We start from the raw sequence: 22,052 nt of genomic DNA on the forward strand, positions 1-22,052 counted from the left end.
ATTCCAAGTTTGCACAGACGATAAGACTGAAAGTATGAGTGTGTGCAAACACCACCCAGAGAGCCATCCATCATCGTAACTGAGAGACAGCAGTTTGGAGTTTTAATGCCACTAAGTGTTTTCCAAGAAAGCACAGATCAGTTCAAAGTGTTCCTGACTGTGTGTTTTCTGCAAACTAGAACAAATGAATCACAGAAACCCAGCGCGGCCGGACAGTATAACAGATTATCATCATATTTCTAACTCAGTGTGTCCATATCAATGATGTGATGATGTTTTGGAATGACTGTTAGGGCTATATAATATTGAATCTACCCTGCGGGGTAATGATGGCCAAACACAAGAGTTCAATCTTTGTTTTGTTTCACCAGAACAAACAAATAAGATCAGACATGCGTCAGTTACTGTGCAGCTGCCTCTGAACGAATAATTCAACCTTTTGGGAAATCCAGTTTTTTACTTTCTTGCCGAAAGTTGGATGTGAAGATCGATACCACGCTCATGTCTGTACAGTAAATATGAAGCTTATGATTAGCTTAGCTTAGCTTAGCTTACTCCTGTAACTTCATTTTAACATGTCGCTGCTCAGGGACGTTCTGCTGTAGTGTGAAGCTGTGTCACCAAATCAACCAGGGCTGAAAATGTAAGGATCTATAAGGAAAATGTAAGGTTACCTAAACTACAGGCAGCTGTGACCGTATTTATACTCTGATTTAAAAAATATTGATCTGAGACACAAATTCACATCAAAAACCAGTGTAGCAAGTGGAGTCATTATGTTCTAACAGTCATTATAACTTCTAGAGAGTTCGAGCCGAAATTCAGCAGGATTATAAAAGTCATCACATCTATTTGAATTGGTGTTCTGAGAAATGAAGAGTAATTTTCTCTCTCCTTTCACTTCAGGAAGTCTGCCTCTAACCATGCCAGTATATTATAACAGAGCTGAGAGCAACAGGGGCTCTCCATCCATCTGATAGCTCAGCTGGTCTTTGAAGAAGATCAGCCGTGGGATTCAGTGTCACTGAGGTTAATTGCTAACATAGGACACCATGCCTACTGTTCTTAAGTCCATTCTGTGTCATTCGTATCTGCCTTGTTACTACAGTGGTTTCCTGCAGCATTCCCTCAGCCAGGTTTTTGTCCAGTTAATTTATTAATTTATTTTAAAAAGGCTCTTTAGCTGCCCTTTGCTTCAGGTTGTATGCTGGTAAACATATCCATTCAATCTGCTTTACAGTCAATTGTAAAAGGATCTCAGACAATGCTCAGTTCCCCATTAGAGGAAGAATCGCAGCCCCGCCTTCCTGTTTATATTACCACTTCGTATGAATATAGATCACCAAAGTGCAGTGCTGTAATGAGACTGATGTAAGTAGCACAAGGTCACGCCAGGAGCAGAGCTTCATATTGAAAGAGCAGTAATAAAAAGATAGGGATTTGCCCACATAAAAACCTTAATCTATTTCTGCCTCTTTTGACAAAATTTCAGAGACCACCAAGGTCACGGACACCAACTTGCTTGAATGTAATTACGTTCATTATCTGGTGTTGTACCGTGGCTCTGTTATTTAAAATAAATGGGCTTTGGTCTCATTGGCTGCGCTCTCCCAAAGATTTTCCATTCTGCTATTGAAAAGGAAGAACTGCACACAGTAGTCCTGACCTGCCAGTCACCGGGAAGCGTTCATGATTGACTGAGGAGCTTTTACCCTCTGCGTCTGTTTGTCTGTCTTGGAAAGTACTGATGTCAGCCTCATTGGTCGCCCATTCATGTAGCCTCCTTAGTAGCGTAACTGTTAGGCTTCTTCTTTTTGTGTAATTAATTTTCACATGCAGACCCATTTTACTGATCTTGAGAGAAAGCAATTTATCTGTGGCACTCAGTTTAACTGTTACTGCTGAGGTGCTTTTTGACACAAGTCAAACAGAATAACACGAATTATCTGATTAATAACTGATGATTAATGAAGTGACAGTGTAGGAAAATCTGATTTATTTGTAAATCGGTTTTATGTATGTTTAACGTTTAATTTACCACATGCCCACTAATTTCAGATCATGCAAATTATACAGTTTGTTTAAATATGATACATTTTCCGAATGTGGGCGAAAACATCCTGCTTAGCTTTTCTTCTCCTGATCACAAACACTTTAGAATTAATTCATGAAGTGAATGATTTATGTTGGAGGAAAATACGTCCAAATAGAATCTATCAAACGTCCAAATAGAATCTATCAAACCTGTGTGATTCTGATCTTTAGTAGAACAGCTACACACCTCCACCCAGCCTGAGGCAGTTTTAACACCTTAAAACCACGTTTGTGGTGCGAAAGTGGATTAAAACTACAAGTTGAAATAGTTTGCAAAGGTTATGGATAAATGGTTCATATAGTTAGCTAAGAGAGCCTGAGAAAGTATTTGCCATAATTAGCCAGGTGAAACAGATAAATGGTTAGCTAACCATATCCACTTTTTCTTGTGGTTACTTAAAATCGGTTGAAATGAAGATGATGGTGGTGCTGATGAAGTTTTACTTGAGCTCATCTAAAGTGATGCAGGTTTATATCAGACAAGAAAAGGTACTGAAGTGCTGCTCTAGTTGTTTACTGAATTTTACAAATGACTTCAAACGCACCATAATCATACAATCTAGACAGCAGAGGGAAGTTTCCGAGGGTGGCACGGCACCCAGAGGCGACAGGCGTGGTGTCAGCTGTACTGGGGCTCCTGGTGATGGATGTCCTCCACAGCACATCATACCACACTGCTCTCCCATCTAACAATGGGATATCCCCAAGAACTCCCCTAGAGCTGCTGCTGTCATTGAGAGAGGGAATACACAATACATCCAATCACAGGGGATGATCTCTCACATCCAGTCACAGCGATACAAACAGAACAACACAAAAAACAGAAAGCTTATAATGTAGCTGCCCTCACAGTAATATGGCTCTGATTAGAAATGACTGCACACCACCCACACACCTGTCACTCCTCCGTGATGGATATCCAGGTAGTCAGATCCAGAGGCTTGCAGCCAGCGTGGTGAGTTCAGGGCCCCCATATGCTCGTCGTTGTGGCGCTGTAGCTCGCCGTTGGCGGCTCTGCGTGTCTGCAAGCGGCTGCGAAGCTGCTGCTCACGCTGGGAGAAAAGCCACACGCACGCCGAGTGGCGACGGCAGGTACACTCCCACCCTGGTTTTACGTGTCGTCTGAAGCACGCTCGTGAACACGCAGAGGTTTGCTTTCTGCTGACTTGGTCATCAAATATTCATGGCTGTCTGCATTAGCTTGCAGAGTTCTAATTGAGTTCTGTATATTCAGTCGTGATTAACTTGGTCTAATTCCTCAAAGGAGTGAGCCAATTAGATAGCACTTGCATGAATAGGATTTCACATCTTAGTACCTCTCCAGACTTGCCAAGACAATTATATGTGTGTATAATTGTGGTGTACTGTGGGTGTGAGCCCACTAAACTCAAGCAGGTCATTATTTCTTATTAGTGATCTGAAATACAGAAATGCAGCTGTCCTATCCATTACAAGCAAGTAAATGAAAAGCAAGTGTGTTGTTATTAGAATACACTGTTTGGACAAGAGACGAGAGAGCGATTCCAAACACCGGGCCCTCTAAAGCTTCCTCATGTTTTTTGTCTAAGCACATTTCCTCCCCCCCAGGAGCGAGCAGGAGAAAAATATCCGTGACCCAGTGCTGACCCACCACAATGTCACTCTAACTCATGGCATGAGAGAACTACTGCCGGGGTCTTTGTCAGTTTCTCTCTGTAACCAGAGCAGGAGACATTGCCCAAAGTCCAGAGGGGTCACATTCTGCTGCGGAGCTGAATTTAAGACAGAGAGGCAGACAGGCAGGCCGGCCACTTTGCCTGAGCCGGAGAGAGAGATCAGGGCCCCCACTGCCACCTTTTATTCTTTGAAGAAAGGCCTGAGCGAGGCACGATCTGTGTGTCGGCCCTGTCCCTTCACGTTGGCTTTAGCATGACGTTATCGTGCTGCTAAATTAAGAAATCTGTGTGAACAAACACGGCAACACGGCTGAGTGTAACAGAACGTATGAATATCTAAATCTCGTTTGACATTTGTTAGTTTGTCAAAACTTGTGTGAAACCTGCACAGGCAGAGCAGCTGCTGGTGAGAAGGGTGTCAGGGCTGAGGCTGCTCGTAAACCGTCCAGGCAGAGATATAAAATAAAAGTAAACAACAAATCAGGATAGGGGGCTCTGGCAGGATGCCATCCCAATCCTGCACGCACTGGTCGTCCATACCCCGGTGTGAATTTATTACCCAGACAGACTGACTGAGCTGAGCCGAGCAGGGTAGACCTACACTCGGAGGAAGCAGGGCCGTTCCAGGTCAGAGACACTGAAACCTCGGTGCCCTCGTCCTGACTGACTGGCGTGCACACAGATGAGTGTCACAAATGCTCCGTCTGTGAATTATACAGCTGATAGTTTCAAGGTCACTGATCCCCAGAGTGAGCAAACCATTAGGAGAATCACTTTCCACTGCATGACTTGCTTGCTCACACCCACACGTAAACAAAAAAAAAAAAACATACACACACACACACACACCTCAGTCATCTGCATCCAGGCAGCAGAAAAGATACGAGTGGGTGATTTACATAACACGCTTATAAATGACAGGATTTTGTAAAGGAGTCAAGTCATGTTAATACATCTTCATGTGCTCACACTGTGGGCCTGATGCTAAGGAACTGCACCGACAGATGGACGCAGTGCGGATGCCAGGGAGCGCCGGTCACTGGAAAGCAATCACTGATATAAAATTAAATTTAAGTTGAATGTCAAGGGCCGGGGATGGGATCATGTCGAGGGCCTCGGGTGAGAGCTGGACCTCAGGGAGCGGAAATGGCAGGGGGTTGTTCACTTGTTAACCTTCACAGGGACGAGGTGGGGGAAGACGATCACGGAACGCAACCAGCTGAAAGGAAGCTCAGTTGTCCACACACACAGTCACACAGGGACCTCTCCACCTCCGCAGCCTGAGCGGACCACGGATCAGAGAAGGGTGGTGCTCCCACAATCCCTCCGCAAATGTGTGGAGATTTAAGCCTCCCAGCCTCCCTCAACCCAAGCAGATTTCTGGCATTGTCTGCTGGCTGAGACCTCTGTGATTTGGCTTAAGAACTTGGAAAACAAGTTATTTTCCCCCTCTTTAACCCTGACCATGATAATCCTGCCTGTCACTTTGTCAAAAGACATTTACAGCTGACTCGAGGTAGCTCCCAGAACCTCTTAATTAATGTCTGTTCAATACATTTGCTGCATCACTGTTACAATAATCCTTTCTAGGGAAACCACCGTTCTGATTCACAGAGCAGCGTCAGGCTCTGTACACACTGACTGAGGGACAGTTTTGCCAGATCTACTTTTTAAATATGCATGAACAGGAACTGGTGCCAGGTCAGCTGTGAGTGAGGTAACTCTGCTTCTTCCTGGCGAACTTACTTCAGACAACAGGAAATAAACTGATAGGTTCCACGTCGACTTTTTCATTCACACAGGAGTTTCACAATAAAAGATGGAATGTGTGGTGCTTTTAGAGGATGGATGAAACTGAGCACGTTTTAAAAAGCACAAACCAAAAAACAGTTCTCGAATAAATACGGCCTGAGTAACATTCACTTCTGAAATAAACACCATGAGTAGTAGGTAGTTTTTTTGTTGGAGGGCTGGATTGGGCCCACAGCCCGCTGCTTGCCTGTCGCTGCTCTGTTGGGAGGAATGTAATAGTACTGAATGGGGTGTCGATACGTCCGCGGTACAGATGTGAGAATGCCATCAAAATTCTCACCTAAGTCTCAGCGAGAAACCAAATAAACATGTTTCCTAAAACGTGAAACTGTTCCTCTAAAGCCGCGGCACATTGTGTTAGATTTTACGTGATATTCTGACATTACTTTTTTGACCCATGCAGTTTGTAACTTTCTCTCTTCCTCTCTGTCTTATCAGCTCACGTGACGAGTCCATAGTTCCTTCAACTCTCTCATTTCCCACTTCTTTTTTCTTATTTTATAGAACTTTCTGTTGAAAAATGAGCTTCCTGAGTGTATATTTATATATTTGTTGGCAAAATAATTTGACTTCGTCCTGCCTGATTGACCCATATTAAGCAATAAAAGGGAGAAAAGCTGCTTGTCAAGGTTCATTAAGTCTTCAGACACCTTCCCTCAGGAAGTAGGAGGGTCAGTGATTTGACTCATAGTTCACCACCAAGTCAGTATCTCTTATTCACTGCAGAGGAAACCAAACACTGCAGCAGAGCTCCGATCTGTCTGTCGAACAAGCTCTTGTTAGACAACGCCGAGCTACCTTCAGCAGGGTGTAGTTAATTCACACAGCGTGGCCTGGCACTGACCAGCACATTCTGTGAGGGTCTGGGCGCACACACACACACACACACACACACACACACACACACACACTGAAACAGATCATCTGTAAATTTGGCCCATTGCGAGTTCAGCGTGCCAGGTCATAAATCGCGTGCAGTCTCGCTGAACTCCAGCCTGCCTCCTGTCAGACCGACTTGGCCACGTGAAAAAAAAAAGAACAGATAGGTCTAAAATTTGTGTTGATACGGTCGGAGGAGATGGCGAACGGCTTAAACTTTGCAATACGCCACAGCTGATTCCCAGCTGTTTACCGTTTCATGGAAGATACGTCTTTGTTCCAGCATAGTTTTACCTGTAGCAGTGTTTAGCATGAAAAATTACACAATGTAAACTCAGTTATTTGTACTATTTTGATTGGGGATGAAAAAGAGCCCCTTTATTTCACTCCTTTTAGCTGGTGTTCCAGCTCCTACGTGTGAGGATTTGTGTTTTTTCTGTTACACATTATATTACACTGAATATACTGGAACAGGAAAGAACAAAAAAAAATTATCTGAAGACATCTTGGAAATTATGATGGGCATCTTGCACTATTTCCTCATGTTCTATAGACCAAACAACTCATCGGTTTATCGAGAAGATCATTTGCAGTTGAATCAGTAAAATAATAGTTACAGTCCTGATTTTTATCATATTTAGTTTAGTACTGGGTTGATGTTTGAATGTTGTTTCTAATTTAGCTGTTGTACCTGTCTCAGTAAGTCTAAAGACTGTGTCATTTCATCCAACTTACACAGTACAAGCTGATTTACAGTAAAAATCAAATGATGTCACTATATCAGCTTTTTCCTTTTATAAAACTGAAGTTTGAAGACTTTATTAGACTAAATGACTTTGAAATGAATCGCTTGTCTTGTTTCACCATCTGTGTTTCTGTCTTAGTCCATCAGGCCTGTGTCTCATGTTCAGAGCAGAGCACATGGGGCCTCTTAACTCCCTCTTACATGCTTTGTTTGCCATCACACTCCTCGTTCTAACAGACAGCTGTGTCAAACGTTGTTAGGGAGCCCGATGCTAAATAGTGGGAGGCTTGGCCAGAGTGTGTGGGCATCAGTGTGTTTGGTGTGAGACTAGGAGAGCACGTCGTGGCAAAAGGAAACGACTTACAGTGAGAAAAAGGGGCCACAATTGACTTTACCGCACTCCACTCACCCCTCAGTTCAGCAAGAAGCTGTCTGACCTAAATTCACTTTACCTCATCTGCCTAGACATTTGTTTAGCCTTCTGGGCAAACACTTAGAGAAATGTATGAGGGAGAGGGAGGAAAAAAAAGAATACATATGCTTGAATACATCACATTTAGTCAGGGGAAAAGCAAAACCCGGACATCTGCAGACATATACAGCCCTCTAGTGGCAAACTGCGAAGGCCCTGGATAACTGACAGAGAGGGCTTGGAGTGATTTATGCAGAATTTCCTAAACTTTGACATCAGACCCAGGTTTGTGTAAGAGCGCTAATAAATGTTACCTAATACCAAATAAAAAGAGTCACGAGTGAATAAAAAAAATAAATCAAAAATCAAAATAAAACTACGGAGGCTGAGCAGAATGAATTGAGGTCATAGAATCTTACCATCAGGGATAAAGAGAGAAATTTTGTCTTTTGAGTACTGTACTCATTACAATGGCCCGGAGGAGCTGTGTGCTGTGAAATCATATGCTCTAGTTAAGCTAAACAAGGGCAAGGTATTCCCACATGAAGGGCAGATGAGAATAAGTAAGTGGAAATGCAGACAGATGAGTAAGAGTTGAGGATGGTTTAGTGCTGTTTGGCCCTGGTATCTTACTCACATTCTCAGGTTGCAAATATATTCTCTCTCTCTCTCTCGCTCTCTCTCCCCCTCTCTACCTCTACCTCTCTCTGCCTCTGTGTGCGTGCGTGAGGCAAACCTCAAGGGCTCAGTGCAGCGAGCTCATTAAAGGCTTTATTCCACTTCCAGGATCGAGCAGGATTGCAATATGGACATTGTTTATACACAAATGTTGCCCTGGGAATAATGTTTATTTCTATTACCGTCTTGGAGGAGGGGGGGAGAAAAAGAAAATAAGAATGCAGAGCTTGTCTGCACACATTGCTTTTCATGAAATAATGCCTCTCCAGGAGTGCTTTGAAGAAACGGCCATTTTTTAAATCACTTCTCTCCGGCCTGGAGTCATACTTCAGCTGCTCTCGTCTGCAGTGGCACACAGCGGTGTAGTGAGGAGGCCCGAGAAGCTGAACTCACACATCACACAGCACAGAATCGAGTCAGAAGCTGTTTCACATTGTACTTTCAGTGAATCTCATCCTCTAAAGCCGCTTCGCTCATTTGCATATAGACTACAAACGTCAGTGCACGTGCTCTCCGGCCGGACCGCGGACGGCCGGGGGTTTACCTCGGCTGAGCGGCCGCGCAAGTGTCACTTTAAACGGCAGGGCCCAGCGGCGCGTCCGGGAGGCAGCCGATGACGCAGCGCAGTGTTGCTACACACCCCGAGCTGTGTTTGGAAACACTGAGGCAGCTCTGCTACTACAGCGGCAGCCAATGCGAACAGCTGAACCGTGCACTCTTTAGCCCAGCCAAGCGCAGAAAGAGGGGGAGAGCAGAGACACGCAGAGATCCAGGAAATGCCTGAGCGAGACGCAGCAGCAGCAGCAGCAGTGGGGCCCATCAGCGCGCACACAGCCACATCAGGCCGCACATTGATCACCCTCACATGATATATCCATCCCCCCCGTAATTGCATTGCTGTTTAGAGAGGCAGTCGTTATTTATAAAAATATTGAAATAACAAATGGCGTCTCTCGGCAGATATTAAGAAGAGAGATGCCACAGATAAGTCAGAGGCAGGCGGCCGCCACGTCCCCCCGCGGGCCGCCTGCCCAGTCGCCTGGCTGCAGAAAACCTGCAGTCATCACAAAGTGGAAGTATTTACTGCTCACACTCTTGCATATGGGAGGATGGAGTGTGGGTGAGGGCGGCTGATAAATGACTGTGTTTGTGTTTCGAGGGGAGTGCTAATCAGATTCCTTCAGCTTCGGAGGCATCTGAGGACAGAGCCACCTGAAGTGTAGCGCTGGAAACAGGAAGTTTAAATTCACAGGGAAATGCGGGAAAAACTTTTTCAGAGTTTTCATGCTGGTTAAAATGTGTTAGTAGGTGAGTGCAGATTGTACACAAGCACTTAAAGGTCCGTTGTAAATGTCTCATTAGGATCAGTGCGTTCATCATCAGGTCTGTTCGGTGATCATGTGGGTGTCTTTGCGCTTGTCTACAGAACACCCTTGAGACCTGCACCATCTGCAGTAAGCCCATCATGGAGCGCATCCTGCGGGCCACAGGGAAAGCCTACCACCCTCACTGCTTCACCTGTGTGGTGTGCCACCGCAGCCTGGACGGCATCCCTTTTACCGTGGACGCTTCCAACCACATCCACTGCATCGAGGACTTTCACAAGTAAGTAACAGTTTTCATGAGATTTAGAGCTGCGCTAATCAATATTTATATATCAACAATGGATCAAATGAGCATATGTAATAAAAGAGTCATCACCTGACTTCATATAATGTCGCTCTCTGTCTGTTAGATGTGTAATTAGGCAACTCCATGCTAACACGAATTTATAAGGTAATAATATGTTGTGTTTACAGCTTGTTCCGCTGCCACCAAGTGGCCAAAAAATCAGGTTGTACTACTTTAAAATCCTTGATGTATTTAAGCTTTATCAATACAAGGTCCGAGTGCTTCCTCTTCGGGAAACACTGCAAACAGTTTCACAAGCCCAGTGACCTTATGAGATTCAGAGATACACTTGAATTAAATTCCTGTCATTGTGTCACACTCCTGATTGCATAACCACCACCTTACCAGAAATGTTCCCTTACTCAGTGACCAGAAGGGAAACAGAAGTAAACAGCTGGCTCTTGGTGTGATTGCACAGCTTTTGCTCTGTGGAGTCGCTGCACTGGGCTGTTGTTTAATTCCACATGACAAGCGTGACCTCAGCAGTGCAGCCCTTTGTGTCGAGGAATAGTAATGCCCCGGACTGAGCTGCCTTTTTTTTTTTTCTTCTGGCTAATACTGTATGGCCGTGGTTCCCCAAAGCCCCCCCCCCCCCTTCGCTTCCCGACTCTTAAGCACTGAATAAGCATGTACAATAGAAGAAGTGTCCACCCGGCCTTTGGCCACCTGACAGGACCTGAAAACTCAGCGTACTTTTCATATCCTCATTCATCTTATTGTTAGATAGGCCTCTGCCTGCTGAAGGTATTTCCAGATTTACTGGTTTGAAGGTTTGTTCTGTAAATGTTGTTGTGAGAGTCAGTTATGATGTTTGTAAAAGTCCTGCTATATTTAGCAGTTCCTTAAAAATTCTATTTACATAAAATATTTCAGAGAAGAGCAAATATAGCTTTTAGTGGCTCCTCAATGTTTGAGCTTTAAAATAATAATAAAGTTTTCCTTTTTTTTTTTTAAGTAATTCTTTGAGAATGTGAACCACGACAGTCTTATCAGTTTATTCCCGTTAAAAAGACTGAAACACAGCAAATGTTTGGACCAGCAAACAGACTGTTGGTCAGACAAGTCCAGCCATTTGAACACATGACTCAGGGCTGTGATGGGAATATTCCACCATTAATCGTTTAATCTCCAGTGTAACCGACAGATTCATCTAAAATCATAATGTTGCGGCTCTGCTCGTCTCACTGTGCTGTGCTTCACTGAGCTTCCCACAGAGTGTTTGTCGTTGTCCTGAGCTGATTCCTGTCGCTCTTGGTTGTTTCTCGCAGGAAGTTTGCTCCACGTTGCTGCGTGTGCTCTGAGCCTATAATGCCTGCACCGGGTCAGGAGGAGACCGTCCGTATTGTGGCGCTGGACCGTGACTTCCACGTGCAGTGTTACCGCTGTGAGGTATGTGCTGCATGTGTTTATCTCTCTTGGTATGTGAGCTCCCTATAATTAGCAGCGGTGGTTACATACCATGTTGCACAGCTGCAGGTGACAGTGATCGTGGATGGAAGGTGTAAGGCATAAACATGCCCGTCCCCCAAGTCACCTTTTCAGTGAGACGAGTGAATCATCCCTCTCTTACCTGCCTCAAAATAGCTTTCCATCTCTCCTTTGCAAAGTTCATGGACTTACATAGTAAGCAATCAGTCAGCCGCCGCTCGCCGCCTGATAAGCTGCTCTGAGACGTTATGTGCCCGGCTAAAAGAGAAGTAACGTGTCACGCTGTCAAAGAACCGTGCCAGTGTGAGAACACGGAGCGTTTGGCAGACATAAAGGTCACACAAAAGCAAAGCAGATTAGTTCAGCTGAAGGGGCTCAACAAGAGAAAAATTTTGTCTCCAGGGAGACGTGAGTAGGTGGAGTTGTAATTCAATGTGTGTGCGTGTGTGTGTGAGAGAGAGAGAGAGAGAGAGAAGTGTAACACACTGTCAAAGACAATGAGAACATAATGCCAAAGCAATGTGTTTATTTATATTTGTGTGAAATAAAAGACAGACTTCAGAGCGCACTAAGCACGAAAACAACAAGACCAAAAAAATGACAAAGGTTTTACAGCACCTGTAACATCTGTAAAGGGTTTTACAGCTGCTGGATCAAAAAACAAGCTGAGGAACTGAGGGCAGGAGTCAGACACAAGATCCGCGCACTGTACTTTAACAGAGCGACGTCTCGATGTGACTGAGCCCTTCATCAGGCGCTGTCAGGTAACCACAACAGAGCAGAACAAGCTACATATAAAGACACAAACACTCATCACTCCAGTGTTTGTGATGTGAATGAATGAGAGTCAGTCTGCTCCCAGACTGGATCAATCAGAGCAGAGCTGGAGTCTGATACTTCCCTGAGAAACTACGACAGAGGAAAAAACAAGCAAACAGGAACCTCTGCCCTGGCGATGGCGCTAGATAAAACACTCAGGGGTCACCACAGTTCATCCAAAGGGGAACATGAATCACCACCGTGAGGATTCATCCTCTGAGGATCATGAATACTTGAACAAAATTTCCTGGAAGTCCATCTAATAGTTGTTTAGATATTTCAGTCTGGACCAAAGTGGTGATGTTGCCTCTGTATAGCCACTGCAAGCACGGCTAAAAAAATAATATTTCACCTGCACAAAAAAGGTTCAGTTAGCAAACACAGCTGCTCTGAGCCAAACACTGGATCAATACCCGTGACAAGGAAATTAACAACAACAAAACAAAGAAAGACAAATAATTGAAATAAATAAATAAATAGTTTGTTCCAACTATAAACATTTCCAAAGACAAAAAACAGGTTTAGGATCAAAGTCTAAGTGTAAGAAATGGGTTTTTATCTGACTGCTAACCAGTAACAACCAGTGACTCGTCGGCTCATCTGAAACCAAAACTCTGGCTTTGCTGCTGAGAGCCTCCTGTAACCTGACACAGGCTGATGGTTCTTAAACAGCAGTAAATGTCTCATTTAGTGTGTGAGCACAGCGAGCGTCTGATGGGTGAGCGTGGATAATGGCTCTGTTTGTGTCTGTGGACTAACAGAGTATCTGTGTCCTGCAGGACTGTGGCTCTCTGCTGTCAGAGGGGGATAACCAGGGCTGCTACCCTCTGGACGGACACATCCTCTGCAAAAACTGTAACACCAGCCGCATCCAGGCCCTCACCGCTAAGGCCACCACTGACCTCTGAGCAACCCGCCGCCCGGTCACCTCCACTGTGATAACCCAGCACTCGCTCTCTCTCTCTCTCTCTCTCTCTCTCTCTCTCTCTCTCTCTCTCTCTCTCTCTCTCTCTGTCCCTCTGTCCCTCTGTCTCTCTCTCTGTCCCTCTGTCTCTCTCTCTCTCTCTCTCTCTTGCAAACATACCCATCCACAGACGCTTGCATTCCTCAGCATTACACATATGTATCCCTCTATATATATATATATATTCACCTTCAGTAACAAAACATAGCATCACATGTTCACATGTATACATTATGTATTGACTCGGTACAATCACAGCAGAAGAGGCTGAGTGTTTATTTAACTGTGTCGTCGTTAAATAGCTCAACATTTGGGGAAATATGTTCTCAGGTTTTCTTGCTGAGAGTTAGATGAGAATATCGAAGCCATTTTCATATCTTACGCAAAACAGGATTTTTTTTTCTCTGTCCAAACTTTAAAAAATCCACCTACCTGTATTCTTAAAGTTCACTCATGTTTTATCTCATTTGGGGTTTTTCAGAGGGGTCATGGGCTTTTGGTCAAGAAATAGTCCACCACATAACCACATAACCCCCCGTAAAGCTGCACACACTGGTGTGATGTGTTTATTGTTAGAGCTTCGGAGCTGCTCAGTGGTGGATTTCGTTACTTTTGGACAGAGCCTCTCCAGCTAATTTCCCTGTTTCCCGTCTTCATGCAAAGCTGCCACACAGATAGAAAAGTGGCTTCAACCTTCTCGTCCAAGAAAACAAGTAAGAATATTTCCCAAAATGTTAAACTATTGGTTAAAATCACTCCACATCCATCAGTTAACAGTTACCATATACATCACCACTCAGTGTTATTATCTCACATCGTAATAATCTTCACCCTGTATCTTTCAGCCGCGGTGCACATCCATGCGTTTGTGCATACAAGCCCGAGTCTTGGTCTGGTTGTTGTGACCTAAAATGGAGCGTGACTCCTCTGGAACATGCAGAATGTTTTGACACATCTGCCCTGCAGGTGAAGACATCATGGATGGATGTGTCTATGACTGTAGCTTTAGCAGTATTTAGAAAAAACAGTCTGCAGTAAATTGTTTAGAACATTCAGTTTGTTCTTTATTACATTGCAAATCCACTGACTGTGCACAAAGAGGGATAAAAGTACACGCTGAAGCTGAATATTACAAAACGAACCGAACGCCAAAGAACTGAATTCAAACTGCCATATTTCCTGTGTGCTTACTGTGCACGCAGCTGTGTTAAACCTTACGGTCAGTGTGATGATCGGGACCACAGGAATCACAGACAGTCACTTTCAGTGTCGAGAACAAAACTTGCAGTCGGCGGCTGTTGAATGCAATTCCCCCTTTTTAACACAATATTTTCTTTGTACTTTCCTGTAGAATTGACTTTGATGTACACAGTAGATTATTTTCTGTTGGCCTGAACAGTACAATCATGACATTCCTTTCATACGAACACGGCCTCACATTTGAGTTGAGTTCTAAAGTTTGTGAGCAGATAGATTTGCTCGTTCACCGTGCCATGGATTAGATCAGGGGTATGCTGTACGTAGCCTGGCAGGGATGATGAATATCACATGGCTATGCAATTTTTTTATATTAATTGCATCGACACTTTATAAGAAATTTTATGAATAAGGAAATATTTTACCTGTACAGATTCAAGCATAAGTGTCCTTATAGTAATCCTGAAATCCAAACTATGCTGTTGGTACTGTGTGACTTTGTGCGTCACTGTGCTGTATGTCAGTATTGATTGTTCCATTGACACTCGTCTCTAATATTTAGTGTTTGTTTAAAGTTGATGGGTGAAGAAGGGACCTGGAGAGTTTCCCCACATATGACTGATTTTATTATTTGTTCCATTAAGGTGTTGGACCTGTAGTTTAACTTTGATAAGTATATACAATATACAACAATACAAGTACTAACACGTGATGATGGTGAGTGAAATGTACCCTGTGGAGTTGGTGCCCCTCCAGGCCAGAGTAAGACAGTGACAGACACAGAGCAAACACAAAATGCCTCTTTCAGTTTGGGGATCTTGCTTCTACGTCGGAGGAGTTGGGGGATTGTCCAAGCATCACCGAGCACACGTGTGACGTGATGTGTATTTTTTTGCAGCTGGTTTCACACGTTTGCACTGATCGATTAACGGTGTCAGAGACATACGATGAAGTGCAGTGATACACCCGCAAAAACGAGTAAAGAGATATAAACATTACACACTTTACAATATTCAAACAATTCTGCAGATGCAAAGTCTTTTATAAGAAAGGATATGAATTCCACATGTTTGTTAGATTTGTTTACATGAAAACTCCACAGGGTACATTTAAATAACAAACACAATGTAATTCACAAGTGCTGGTTGTCAGTGTATTTGTGGGATTGGTTTACAGTCAGCCACATAATCCCAAGCCTCCATCACTGGCCGTGTACACGGGGACTGATGAACATTCTCCTCCTCCTGTGTTCCTCACACGTTAAGTAGCTGTGCTTGGTTCCATATGAATATCAGAGAGTGATTATTACAAACAAAAAAAAAATCCATATACTGTATCTGTTGTAAGTAATATCTGATAACAGCAGACTCATTGGATCAGTTCGACTGTGGCAAGGTGTTAACCAGGGTAACATATTGTAAATAACTGTGCTAATAAGCCCATTGATAAATTCACTGTGACAAGCAACTTCACATTAATGAACCTTCTGCTCCGACATGTTGTCAACATAAACATAGAGCGACCATTTACAATCAAATGTATTCATATGTTCATTTAACTCTCTCTAAAAACACAGTAAAGACACAGCGGCTGGCCTCTCTGTGTTCGGTTGGCAGATACACTGCGTGCACAGACAGAACAGCCTCACAGGCCTCGAGCAGGAAGCAAGCGAGGGCTGGTCCGTGACAAGGTTAGGCAACCTCAACTCCATGTCCTGAGGAATTTTTTTCATCAATAATAGAAGTGTATATTTATCCAGACAGTTTATCAGTCACATCGAAAAAAAAAAAAAACAAAAGACAAAAAGACTTTCACAGCTTAAGAAAATCCTATCGGACGAGTGCACTGCCTGAGAAAGAAATAGCAATGTGTCTTAAAGACATGTTGAAGTGTCTCAACAGTCACAAAACTCAACCGAGTTAGTTTATTTATAGCCATCTCATTACACATTTATTAGCTGTTTAAGTCTGCGTTTCTCTGCAGTAGCTAAAGACATTTATTCTGCTTATTCTGTCTCCTCTACTTTGAAAAAACACGTTCATACCTGTGACATTATGTCCATATTTACTTTGGCCATTTGACACTTGACTCAGTGAGACATCTGATCACCACTGGTTGTTAGGCAACAGAGGACAAAGAAATACGCACTCCATATATTTCGTTATGTCACTTACGTCATTAGGTTTCAGCTCATAACGATGTTGCTGGGGATCCGGCGACGTTAGCATCTCATGTTGGCAGCCTGTTAAAGGTTGACACGAGGCCTGCTGACCGGCTCGGATAATTACACAGCTGTGTTGAACATGCAGCTACACTTTCAGACCTGAAAATGCAAATAAAGACGTCAGCGTGACTTAAGAGGCAGAGAAAACAAATTTCTCATCTCCACGGTCAATATATTAAATACGTAGTAGAGTGATGCTCATTTAAGATTCTACTTCAGGGATAAAGAACGGTGCTTTCTTTTCTGAGCTCTGTAGCGGGAAAGTCGACCCTTGTGCCTCATTTTTCTACAATTGCCTCAAAGTTTACTGAAGCCAAAATGGGATTTATTATTGAGATCCACTGGTTCTCTGTCTCTCACTCTACAGGAAAACACGTCGCTGCAGTGCTGGAGCATGATGAGGCAGCAGCGTTTGCTGCGCTCTCAGGCGTCACCATTGCATTGTTGAATCATTCGAGAGCTGTGTTTATCTTAATTAGTGGCAGCGTGAGCTACAGATGTAGTTCACAGCATTGCAGGAAGTGCTTTCCACAGCTGCCTGTCAGAGTTAGCTGCTTTGAAACCCTGTGTGATAACAGTGAAACGCACAGTGTGTGACATGTAACAGCCATGTTTTAGAAATGTTGTTCACAGCACATGGTCGAACCTTACGTGTGTTATAACAAAGATTTTTACCAACACACAGGATGAGAGCTCGTTTAAAGCTGCACTGATCAATACTGAGTGGATTAAACAATGAGTGTGATCTGAAAGGTGTTGCAGATTTTGTGACTGCACTCAGCTCTACATCCTTCACATCTTTCAGTTTTGGTTTTATGTTGCATAACTTTATTTTATTATTTACTTATTAACACGTTTTTTACAAAGCGTACCCTGGTGTGGTCCATGAGCACGGAGTTTATCTCTGCTGTCAGTTGTCAAAGTGCTGTTGAGGCTGTGTTAAACTCTCCTGTTTGTGGTATTCGTATGGACAGACACATCACACATCTGTGTGGGAGAATATCTGACATGAATCTTTGCAAAAAAAAAAGTTTGATGCTACAAGTATAAAGAAAAGACCATTTAATGATTTCTTTTATTTGTCCAGTGTATTTGTGTTGTCTACTGTCTTTGTTCTACCCATGTTTGTAAAAGTGCCTTTGGCTGAGCAGTATTGAATCACTAAACTGTTGCTGTGTGTTTCATATTTCGCTGTGCCTCGTGCAAAGATTTTGCTTTGTTTACTCGTCTTTGCCAAAGTAAATAAACAGGATCCCTTTTGTTTGGGCCAGCTCTAAATCCATACAGTAGGTGTTTCCATCAGGTGTGGTGCTTAAGGCTGCAGCAGCAGCAGAGTCTTGAATGGTGCGAAGTGTGAAGCTCACCTTAGAGAGCTCGACCCTCTGTTGTTAGAGTTAAGCATCTCATCTGTTCTTGATCATCGGAAGGGGCATGTAGTCAACTGTTGTTTTTTCTTCTTCAATAAAAGCTTTGCAATCTCGTTACGTCTCTGCCTCTCTGTTTGCTTTTAGTCTTTTGTAGTATTTTGTCCGATTTCTTCAGAAAATCTTAAAATCTGATTCGGGCAAAGCCCCACCCCCACCCCCCATCACTGGTTAACACTTGCCCTTTGGCTCCTGCTCCACTGGACTCAGGTAATGAGCTCCTTCTCTGTCTTCTCCTCGTGCTCCTCTGAAACCTCTCGGTGACCTCCTGAGCAGCATACCTGCAGACAAAAGAGATTTATTCCCAACAAGTATAACCCAGGGCTACTTCACTCTCTTCAAGAGTCATTTAAAAGCCCTTCAGTGGCAGCAAATGCCCCGTGCTTACACAGCTCCGATTCATTTCCTCCTGCCTCACGCTGCGACTCCCCAACCGCTCTTTAGACCAAGTGGAATCACCTGCTTAATAGAAATCCTACACTCTTTTGAGTGTACATCTGGGACAACGGTTTAATTACACAGAGATACAGTGTGCAGTCTCCTCTCCTCTTTTTTTTTTTTGTTCACGATCAGCAAATGCACTCAACTATGAAGTATGCTTACTGCTGGGATCAGCTTGATGGAGTTGTTAGAATAATTTAAAGACCTGAAAGACTTTTTTTTTTTTTACTGTCGCCTTTCCAAGACCCGTTTGATTTAATCCTTTCCATTTGTCATCTTTACTTGTGTGCCACATATCAGCAGTAAGTCACTGAGCATTTCATTTCCTTCCTGCAGATTGCTAAATTGAAACAGCAATCTGAAATGGAAGAGCAGGAGAAAGTGAGCTCTGTGGACAAAAGGAGAAAAAAAATAAAGCACATATTATTTTAAATGTCTTAAATAAAGAAACAAATACAGCGGAGCAGCAGCTGTGTTTCTTCTGGTCAAATATTCATCCACAGCCAACCTGATGCTTACAGTAAATACAGTGCTTCTATCATGATGTGAACTGTGAGATATGTATTGGCCCTTTTATTCCTCTGCTAGTAAACTGAAGATTTTGGCATGCCAGAAACGTGGAGATTTCCTTGTAATTTTTGTCTAAACATGCTGCAGGCGATACTGCGCCTGTGTGTGTGTCTGCCTGCGTGTGTGTGTCTGAGAGTGAGAAGCCCTACAGCAGTTTAGCCGAGGACTTGCTTTACTGCACATAAATCTGGTGTTTACAAACAAATTGATGAGTGATGGGCCCTCCAGCCAACATCATGTACCCACCAATTTCTCCCTCTGCAGAAGATTCCAGCGTCAAGTCTCCGGGGGCCTGGTTCGGCATTTTTGAATGTCTTCTTCTAATACGCAGAATTATGGTCTGAATTATTTACCAGGAAGCAGAGACGAGCACAAGGGAGCAAAATGGGCCACTATCATGCATAATCTCACGCACTGTAATTTAAATGAAGTTGTCATATGGTCAGATTTACATAACATTACAATGTGGGCCGACGTTGCAGTGCTCTGAGCTTAATGTTATTAGCTTTAAAGTGAATTCCCACCGTGCATTTGCATCAAGAGCATTGATTTTGTGTGTCCTTGAGTTGGCTAAAGGCAGTGATGTAATCACTGAGTCAGTGTTGCTCTCGGTAGAACTTTGAACACGTTGCATGAAACCATTATTACATTTTCTTGTTCTAAAACTGGCAGTGAGTATCCAAGGACTGGCCAAGGTGCCTGCAGAGTTCAAGGGTTCCAGACATGTTTATAATTTACTGTGTTATTTCCATCATTTTAAAGAATAATAACATTTGGGATTCAGTACTTTATAAAGTGAAGAGCCCTGAACTGCAATTTGGAGAAATAATGTAACAGATCAAACAGACTCTGAAACAGGCTTTATGTGTAGACGGTGTCACAGGTTTCTCACAAGTCAAACTTTTCCCTCCGTTAATGTGCCTTCATTACAGACTGATGCAAAACTCTGAATGTTGCATGACTCATTCATGAACAATAAACATTTTAAGTTCCATGCAGCAGAGTTTCTAAAACAACTGCAAACATGTCAAATGAAAATGTTACCTCTGGCAGTCACTCTCTTCTTTACAAGCGTCGTTCAATCTGTTTTATGTGAACTGTATTTGGCTCCTCTAATATTCTGCTGCTGGGGACTGCTGCACTCCAGATTGTTATTCTTTTTGTTAATTCATTAACATTTAATAATACACAACATCATTTTTTAGCATTAAAATTTTCAATATAATACTTTTATCTGTAAAAAAAATGATGGGAAAGAAGTTAAAGTCAAAAATTTAAATGTGTCTTTTTAAAATTTATTTAATCATTCATTAATTCAAGTGAGGAATAAATATACTTTGCCAAGTAAACAACACAAAAACCTAACTGACCTTCAAAATGCCGCACATTTTCCTCAAGTTAACAGAATGTACCAACAATGTAAACAATGATTTAATCTTTTAAGCCGTGGTAGCACCGTGACAGCAATGAGGGTCGATCATCTTTGTGTCAATAGGTCTTTGTATTTAGTGCAAGCATGTTAACATGCTAAACTAAGCTAATTAACATGAAACATGTCTGCGAAACAGCAACATTCAGGCTTGTTACACAGTGTAAGTTCAAACACACTTTTATTGATGTCAATTAAAAAAAATCTTTTGCATATTTTGTTTCTTGAGTGTAAAGCAGAGGCGGCTGGCTGATAGTGGGCGATAGGGTGCCGCCCTCCATGACCCACACGAAAAACAAGAGTGTATTTTGCCCATAGACTGTATAAAACATGGACGTAGCACACGTGACGTCACCCATTGGTTTCAGGTTTTTACTGTACGGGTCAGCCGGGGTCAGCTGGCCGAGAACCCGCCCACTTAGCTCGGAGCAATATTTAATATTTACCGGCTTTCACCGCTGCCTCCACCCACTGTCCACTTACAGTTACAGCAACACACAAACAACAGCAGCCGCTTACTGATGGAGCTGCTCTGTCCATGCAATGTCGGACTTTTTAAACAGAAAAATGAGACAAAATAAAACTGTAGCCTAGTATTCCCACAATAAACGGATTCTGAGAGCACGGAACACACCGCAACAGCGTTCCTAACATTAGCTGCTCCGGTCCTCTATCTGTCCTCTATCAGCAGCGACCAGAAATCGGCAATTAAGTCATAACTTACCTAATATTTTGCCGCTGGCTTATGACTCATAAGCTAGCGGCAAAATATGCTAATACATGCTAATTATTGCAAACATCCAGGTAAAATAGTGAGAAATTTACTTACCGAAAAACCTGCAACACAGACTCCTTCGACGGTCGGTTAGTACAGTCTACACTACAACAACTGCCTGTCTATGGAGCTGTCACTCAACGTAACCACGCCCTAATAACACTAAAACGCCCAGTGTTCACGGAGGTGGAAACTATCAATAGAGACCAAAAACAAGAAATGTGCCAGGCTGTAAATATGTTTTTTAGGCTGTAAAGTTGGCTATTTTAACTTGGGGGTCAATGGAGAATTGCTCACTTCTGGAGCCAGGCCCCAGCGGTAGCCGAGGAACTGCAGCTTTTTGAACACGGAAGTGATTCTCACTGCTGAAACCTACAACTCCCCCCTTGGTTTTGCCGTTCGAAGTCTGAATATCATTGTCCAATCAGCAGCCTGAACATCATTGTCCAATCAGCAGCGTCCAACGTGGTTTCGTCATACGCACTGATGAAGTCGCGTGCGCGTACGCATCGCGTTCACGTTCAAGATCAACATGGCTGGCATTGTAACTCCATCGTGTTTTTGCGGGAATTACCATCCTGTCGTCGGAGCGATCAAGGTAAATCGGCTATCAAAGAATTAGGACCACCCAGACCAAATTTAATATCAAGCAGCTGTCTGCAAAGGCGGGGAAAACCTACAGCCGCGGATTTTCACGGAGCTGGAATGAGCGGAAAACGTGGCTAGCAGGATGCTAAGTAGCTAACGCGCTGTTTTGCTAGCCCTGCCTTCTGATTCACCCGGATGGAAACACAGACACCGACATGCACCATCTCAGCTACCTGAAACTTTCGTC

At 43.3% G+C, this 22,052-nt stretch overlaps 1 protein-coding gene across 4 annotated transcripts in view; it reads left to right on the plus strand.

The window, feature by feature from the left end:
• The window catches only part of LOC121183013 (LIM domain containing preferred translocation partner in lipoma), a 128,115-nt gene extending 110,057 nt beyond the window's left edge, over positions 1-18,058 (plus strand). For all 4 annotated transcript variants that reach the window (XM_041039776.1, XM_041039779.1, XM_041039777.1 and 1 more), the window contains exons 10-12: positions 9,702-9,880; positions 11,215-11,335; positions 12,973-18,058. In XM_041039776.1, coding sequence (XP_040895710.1) covers positions 9,702-9,880; positions 11,215-11,335; positions 12,973-13,101 — 429 coding nt within the window. In that variant the 3' untranslated portion in view covers positions 13,102-18,058. The remainder of the gene's footprint in view (positions 1-9,701; positions 9,881-11,214; positions 11,336-12,972) is intronic.
• The last annotated feature ends 3,994 nt before the right edge of the window (positions 18,059-22,052 follow it).

The sequence above is a fragment of the Toxotes jaculatrix genome, chromosome 6, assembly GCF_017976425.1.
Source record: "Toxotes jaculatrix isolate fToxJac2 chromosome 6, fToxJac2.pri, whole genome shotgun sequence".
Taxonomy (NCBI): domain Eukaryota; kingdom Metazoa; phylum Chordata; class Actinopteri; family Toxotidae; genus Toxotes; species Toxotes jaculatrix.